This window comes from Salvelinus namaycush, chromosome 12 (genome assembly GCF_016432855.1).
Source record: "Salvelinus namaycush isolate Seneca chromosome 12, SaNama_1.0, whole genome shotgun sequence".
In the NCBI taxonomy this organism is placed as follows: domain Eukaryota; kingdom Metazoa; phylum Chordata; class Actinopteri; order Salmoniformes; family Salmonidae; genus Salvelinus; species Salvelinus namaycush.
In genome coordinates this window covers 30,174,641-30,181,991 of record NC_052318.1, presented here as the reverse complement: position 1 = coordinate 30,181,991, position 7,351 = coordinate 30,174,641, and the positions used below count along the sequence as shown (strand labels likewise).

The following is a 7,351-nucleotide window of genomic DNA, read 5'->3' as shown; positions in this document are numbered from 1 at the left end:
GACGTGTCTGTCTGTCTGTCTCTGTGCGTGCTTGTCTGTTCTGTTGTGCCTGCCTGTCTGTCTCTGTGCGTGCCTGCCTGTCTGTCTTGTGCGTGCCTGCCTGTCTGTCTCTGTGCTGTCTTGCCTGCTGTCTGTCCTCTGTGCGTGCCTGCCGTCTGTCTGTCGGCTCTGTCTGTCTCTGTGCGTGCCTGCCTGTCTGTCTCTGTGCGTGCCTGCCTGTCTGTCTCTGTGCGTGCCTGCCTGTCTGTCTCTGTGCGTGCCTGCCTGTCTGTCTCTGTGCGTGCCTGCCTGCCTGTCTCTGTGCCTGCCTGTCTCTGTGCCTGCCTGTCTCTGTGCCTGCCTGTCTCTGTGCCTGCCTGTCTCTGTGCGTGCGTCCCTGCCTGCCTCCGTGCGTGCGTCCCTGCCTGCCTCCGTGCGTGCGTCCCTGCCTGCTCCGTGCCACGTGGGCGTCTGCCTGCCTGCCTCCCTCCCTCCGTGCGTCCTGCTGCCTGCCTCCTCCTCCCTGTTGCGTCCCTGCCGCCTGCCTCCCGCCCTCTGTGCGTCCCTGCCTGCCTGCCTGCCTCCCTCCCTCCGTGCGTCCCTGCCTGCCTGCCTCCCTCCCTCCGTGCGTCCCTGCCTGCCTGCCTCCTCCCTCCGTGCGTCCCTGCCTGCCTGCCTGCGTCCCTGCCTGCCTCCCTCCCTCCAGTGCGTCCCTGCCTGCCTGCCTCCCTCCTCCGTGCGTCCCTGCCGGCCTGCCTGCCTCCCTCCCTCCGTGCGTCCCTGCCTGCCTGCCTCCCTCCCTCCCTCCGTGCGTCCCTGCCTGCCTGCCTCCCTCCGTGCGTCCCTGCCTGCCTGCCTGCCTCCCTCCGTGCGTCCCTGCCTGCCTGCCTGCCTCCCTCCCTCCGTGCGTCCCTGCCTGCCTCCCTCCGTGCGTCCCTGCCTGCCTGCCTCCCTCCCTCCCTCCCTCTGTGCGTCCCTGCCTGCCTGCCTGCCTCCCTCCCTCCCTCCCTCCTTCTGTGCGTCCCTGCCTGCCTGCCTGCCTCCCTCCCTCCCTCGGTGCGTCCCTGCCTGCCTGCCTCCCTCCCTCTGTGCGTCCCTGCCTGCCTGCCTCCCTCCCTCCGTGCGTCCCTGCCTGCCTGCCTGCCTCCCTCCCTCCGTGCGTCCCTGCCTGCCTCCCTCCCTCCCTCCGTGCGTCCCTGCCGGCCTGCCTCCCTCCCTCCGTGCGTCCCTGCCGGCCTGCCTCCCTCCCTCCGTGCGTCCCTGCCTCCCTCCCTCTGTGCGTCCCTGCCTGCCTGCCTGCCTGCCTCCCTCCCTCCCTCTGTGCGTCCCTGCCTGCCTGCCTGCCTCCCTCCCTCCGTGCGTCCCTGCCTGCCTGCCTGCCTGCCTGCCTCCCTCCCTCCCTGCCTGCCTGCCTGCCTGCCTCCCTCCCTCCCTCCCTCCCTCCGTGCATCCCTGCCTGCCTGCCTCCCTCCCTCCCTCCGTGCGTCCCTGCCGGCCTGCCTCCCTCCCTCCGTGCGTCCCTGCCTCCCTCCCTCTGTGCGTCCCTGCCTGCCTGCCTGCCTGCCTCCCTCCCTCTGTGCGTCCCTGCCTGCCTGCCTGCCTCCCTCCCTCCGTGCGTCCCTGCCTGCCTGCCTGCCTGCCTCCCTCCCTCCCTGCCTGCCTGCCTGCCTCCCTCCCTCCGTGCATCCCTGCCTGCCTGCCTCCCTCCCTCCGTGCGTCCCTGCCTGCCTGCCTCCCTCCCTCCCTCCCTCCGTGCCTCCCTGCCTGCCTGCCTGCGTCCCTGCCTGCCTCCCTCCCTCCGTGCGTCCCTGCCTGCCTGCCTCCCTCCCTCCGTGCGTCCCTGCCTCCCTCCCTCTGTGCGTCCCTGCCTGCCTGCCTGCCTGCCTCCCTCCCTCTGTGCGTCCCTGCCTGCCTGCCTGCCTCCCTCCCTCCGTGCGTCCCTCCCTCCCTCCCTCCCTCCCTCTGTGCGTCCCTGCCTGCCTGCCTCCCTCCCTCCGTGCGTCCCTGCCTGCCTGCCTCCCTCCCTCCGTGCGTCCCTGCCTGCCTGCCTCCCTCCCTCCGTGCGTCCCTGCCTGCCTGCCTCCCTCCCTCCGTGCGTCCCTGCCTGCCTGCCTGCCTCCCTCCCTCCGTGCGTCCCTGCCTGCCTGCCTCCCTCCCTCCGTGCGTCCCTGCCTGCCTGCCTGCGTCCCTGCCTGCCTCCCTCCCTCCGTGCGTCCCTGCCTGCCTGCCTGCCTCCCTCCCTCCGTGCGTCCCTGCCGGCCTGCCTGCCTCCCTCCCTCCGTGCGTCCCTGCCTGCCTGCCTGCCTGCCTCCCTCCCTCCGTGCGTCCCTGCCTGCCTGCCTGCCTCCCTCCCTCCGTGCGTCCCTCCCTCCCTCCCTCCCTCTGTGCGTCCCTGCCTGCCTGCCTCCCTCCCTCCGTGCGTCCCTGCCTGCCTCCCTCCCTCCCGTGCGTCCCTGCCTGCCTGCCTGCCTCCCTCCCTCCGTGCGTCCCTGCCGGCCTGCCTGCCTCCCTCCCTCCGTGCGTCCCTGCCTGCCTGCCTGCCTGCCTCCCTCCCTCTGTGCGTCCCTGCCTGCCTGCCTGCCTCCCTCCCTCCGTGCGTCCCTCCCTCCCTCCCTCCCTCTGTGCGTCCCTGCCTGCCTGCCTCCCTCCCTCCGTGCGTCCCTGCCTGCCTGCCTCCCTCCCTCCGTGCGTCCCTGCCTGCCTGCCTCCCTCCCTCCGTGCGTCCCTGCCTGCCTGCCTCCCTCCCTCCGTGCGTCCCTGCCTGCCTGCCTGCGTCCCTGCCTGCCTCCCTCCCTCCGTGCGTCCCTGCCTGCCTGCCTGCCTCCCTCCCTCCGTGCGTCCCTGCCGGCCTGCCTGCCTCCCTCCCTCCGTGCGTCCCTGCCTGCCTGCCTCCCTCCCTCCCTCCGTGCCTGCCTGCCTGCCTCCCTCCGTGCGTCCCTGCCTGCCTGCCTGCCTCCCTCCGTGCGTCCCTGCCTGCCTGCCTGCCTCCCTCCCTCCGTGCGTCCCTGCCTGCCTCCCTCCGTGCGTCCCTGCCTGCCTCCCTCCCTCCCTCCCTCCCTCCCTCCCTCTGTGCGTCCCTGCCTGCCTGCCTGCCTGCCTGCCTGCCTCCCTCCCTCCCTCCTTCTGTGCGTCCCTGCCTGCCTCCCTCCCTCTGTGCGTCCCTGCCTGCCTCCCTCCCTCTGTGCGTCCCTGCCTGCCTGCCTCCCTCCCTCCGTGCGTCCCTCCCTGCCTGCCTGCCTGCCTGCCTGCCTGCCTGCCTGCCTGCCTGCCTGCCTGCCTGCCTCCCTCCCTCCCTCTGTGCGTCCCTGCCTGCCTGCCTCCCTCCCTCCGTGCGTCCCTCCCTGCCTGCCTGCCTGCCTGCCTGCCTGCCTGCCTGCCTGCCTGCCTGCCTGCCTGCCTGCCTGCCTGCCTGCCTGCCTGCCTGCCTGCCTGCCTGCCTGCCTGCCTGCCTGCCTGCCTGCCTCCCTCCCTGTCCCTGCCTCCCTCCCTCCCTCCCTCCCTCCCTCCCTCCGTGCATCCCTGCCTGCCTCCCTCCCTCCGTGCGTCCCTGCCTGCGCGTCCCTGCCTGCCTGCCTGCCTCCCTCCCTCTGTGCGTCCCTGCCTGCCTGCCTCCCTCCCTCCGTGCCTGCCTGCCTGCCTGCCTGCCTGCCTCCCTCCCTCCCTCCCTCCCTCCCTCTGTGCGTCCCTGCCTGCCTCCCTCCGTGCGTCCCTGCCTGCCTGCCTCCCTGCCTCCCTCCCTCTGTGCGTCCCTGCCTGCCTGCCTGCCTGCCTGCCTCCCTCCCTCCCTCCCTCTGTGCGTCCCTCCCTCCCTCCCTCCTTCTGTGCGTCCCTGCCTGCCTCCCTCCCTCTGTGCGTCCCTGCCTGCCTGCCTCCCTCCCTCCGTGCGTCCCTGCCTGCCTGCCTGCCTGCCTGCCTGCCTCCCTCCCTCCCTCTGTGCGTCCCTGCCTGCCTGCCTGCCTGCCTGCCTGCCTGCCTGCCTGCCTGCCTGCCTGCCTCCCTCCCTGTCCCTGCCTCCCTCCCTCCCTCCCTCCGTGCATCCCTGCCTGCCTCCCTCCCTCCGTGCATCCCTGCCTGCGCGTCCCTGCCTGCCTGCCTGCCTCCCTCCCTCTGTGCGTCCCTGCCTGCCTGCCTGCCTCCCTCCCTCCGTGCCTGCCTGCCTGCCTGCCTGCCTGCCTGCCTGCCTGCCTGCCTGCCTGCCTGCCTGCCTGCCTGCCTGCCTGCCTGCCTGCCTGCCTGCCTGCCTGCCTGCCTGCCTGCCTGCCTGCCTGCCTGCCTGCCTGCCTGCCTGCCTGCCTGCCTGCCTGCCTCCCTGCCTGCCTGCCTGCCTGCCTGCCTGCCTGCCTGCCTGCCTGCCTGCCTGCCTGCCTGCCTGCCTGCCTGCCTCCCTGTCCCTGCCTGCCTCCCTCCCTCCATGCATCCCTGCCTGCCTCCCTCCCTCCGTGCGTCCCTGCCTGCCTGCCTGCCTCCCTCCCTCCGTGCGTCCCTGCCTGCCTCCCTCCGTGCGTCCCTGCCTGCCTCCCTCCCTCCGTCCGTGCGTCCCTGCCTGCCTGCCTGCCTCCCTCCCTCCGTGCGTCCCTGCCTGCCTGCCTCCCTCCCTCCCTGCCTCCCTGCGTCCCTGCCTGCCTGCCTCCCTCCCTCCCTGCGTCCCTGCCTGCCTGCCTGCCTCCGTGCGTCCCTGCCTGCCTCCCTCAGTGCGTCCCTGCCTGCAAGCCTCCGTCCGTGCGTCCCTGCCTGCAAGCCTCCGTCCGTGCGTCCCTGCCTGCAAGCCTCCGTCCGTGCGTCCCTGCCTGCAAGCCTCCGTCCGTGCGTCCCTGCCTGCAAGCCTCCGTCCGTGCCTGCAAGCCTCCGTCCGTGCGTCCCTGCCTGCAAGCCTCCGTCCGTGCGTCCCTGCCTGCAAGCCTCCGTCCGTGCGTCCCTGCCTGCAAGCCTCCGTCCGTGCGTCCCTGCCTGCAAGCCTCCGTCCGTGCGTCCCTGCCTGCAAGCCTCCGTCCGTGCGTCCCTGCCTGCAAGCCTCCGTCCGTGCGTCCCTGCCTGCAAGCCTCCGTCCGTGCGTCCCTGCCTGCAAGCCTCCGTCCGTGCGTCCCTGCCTGCAAGCCTCCGTCCGTGCGTCCCTGCCTGCAAGCCTCCGTCCGTGCGTCCCTGCCTGCAAGCCTCCGTCCGTGCGTCCCTGCTTGCCTGTCTGCCTCCCGCCGTGCGTCCCTGCCTGCCTCCCGCCGTGCGTCCCTGCCTGCCTGCCTGCCTCCCTCTGTGCGTCCCTGCCTGCAAGCCTCCGTGCGTCCCTGCCTGCAAGCCTCCGTGCGTCCCTGCCTGCAAGCCTCCGTGCGTCCCTGCCTGCAAGCCTCCGTGCGTCCCTGCCTGCCGACTCAGAAGATCCAGATCCTTCCTAGAAACCTCCCATCGCAGTACAACAGACGTTGTCTTAACTGTTCTGGTTAAGTCCATATGCAAGACCCTCCAATCCCCCATTTAAACCCAAACCACCACAGACAGACACACTTCCAGGAACCTGCTTATTACATGAACTGAGCAACTCTCTCTAACAAACACTTTTTTCCACCTACTGAACTTTACACATTCAAAGTCAATTTCCTTGTTTACATGATGCATTGGTGGGTATATTTTCATGCTGCCCAGCCAGCTAGTGTTTATACTGTAGCATTGTGCTTTTACTCCCGTTCTGGTCCCATCACTGCCAGGTAGCCAGACAACCAAACTGTGTATATACAGGGTCGACAGTGTGCACCCCTGCAGGCAAAGGCATCAGACATCAGACTGGTCTTTGACGCAATCTGCTTACTCTCGCTCAGGCTAAAAACACAAATAGGCAGTGCTGAGCCAACATCCCCTCTTTGTAAGCAGGCTGTAATCTCCCCACAGCATTTAAAACCATTGACAGCATATTAGAACATGCCATTCTGTGGGGCTTGGGTAATTTCTAGCAGATGGCACAGTGAACGAACTGGAGCGTGTGTGTGTAAAAAGATATACTTTAATTACAGGTTGACACTTACCTTTTGGCAGTGCATTCTTTCTGCTGCTCTGTTAACGACTCCCTCTCCATCTCCAGACTCCGGTGTTTGGTGGAGAATGCTTCCTCTAGGGAGTGAGAAGGGAGGATGATAGAGATAGAAAGATGAGAGAGAGAGAGAGAGGAATACGAGAAGAGAGAAAGAGGGAAAGAAAGGGAGCGATGAATTTGAGAGAGATAGAGAGTGATAGCGAAAGGGATGAAAGCAACAGGGAGATAGAGAGACAGAGAAAAATGAGGTGGTAAATTACCAGGTGTGTTCTGTTCTGGTAAATTTGCACTAGGGTCTAGATGTGATTATTCAAATAAAAACTTTGTCACATCCGCCAAATACAACAGAATACCAAATACCTTACCATGAAATGCTTACTTACCAGCCCTTAACTAACAATGTAGTTAAGAAAGAGTTAAGAAAATGTTTCCCAAATAAACAAAAGGGGGTACCGGTACCGAGTCAGGAGGGGTACAGGTTAGTCAAGGTAATTGAGCTAATATGTACATGTAGGTAGAGTTATTAAATTGACTATGCATATATAATAAACAGAGAGTAGCAGCAGCATAACAAGGGGAGGGTCAACGCAAATAGTCTGGGTAGCCATTTGATTAGCTGCTGAGCAGTCTTATGGCTTGGGGGTGGAAGCTCATAAGAAGCCTTTTGGACCTAGACTTGGCACTCCGGTAGCTTTTGCCGTGCGGTAGCAGAGAGAACAGTCTATGACTAGGGTGACTGGAGTCTTTGGCAATTTTTAGGGCATTCCTCTGACACCGCCGAATATAGAGGTCATGGATGGCAGGAAGCTTGACCCTAGTGATGTACTGGGACATATGCACCACCCTCTGTAGAGCCTTGCGGTCGGAGGCGGAGCAGTTGCCATACCTGCAACCGGTCAGGATGCTCTTGATGGTGGAGCTGTAGAACTTAAGAATCTGAGGACCATTGCCAAATCTTTTCAGTCTCCTGAGAGGGAATAGGCTTTGTCATGCCCTCTTCACAACTGTCTTGGCGTGATAGTTTGTTGGTGATGTGGACACCATGGAACTTGAAGCTCTCAACCTGCTCCACTACAACCCCGTCTATGAGAATGGGGGTGTCCTCCTTTTCCTGTAGTCCACGATCATCTCCTTGATATGTTGTTGCCTACCCTTACTACCGGGAGGCGGCCCGTCAGGAAGTATAGGATACAGTTGCAGAGGGAGGTGATTAGTCCCAAGGTCCATAGCTTAATGATGAGCTTTGAGGGCACTATGGTGGTGAACGCTGAGTTGTAGTCAATGAATAGCATTTTCATGTAGGTGTTCCTTTTGTCCAGGTGGGAAAGGGCAGTGTGGAGTGCAATAGAGATT

At 65.5% G+C, this 7,351-nt stretch overlaps 1 protein-coding gene across 1 annotated transcript in view; it reads right to left on the bottom strand.

Moving 5' to 3' along the window:
- Positions 1-7,351, bottom strand: part of LOC120057078 (UV radiation resistance-associated gene protein-like) — a 148,305-nt gene that overhangs the window by 99,996 nt on the left and 40,958 nt on the right. Inside the window, exon 9 of the mRNA XM_039005474.1 lies at positions 5,991-6,075. Coding sequence (XP_038861402.1) covers positions 5,991-6,075 — 85 coding nt within the window. The remainder of the gene's footprint in view (positions 1-5,990; positions 6,076-7,351) is intronic.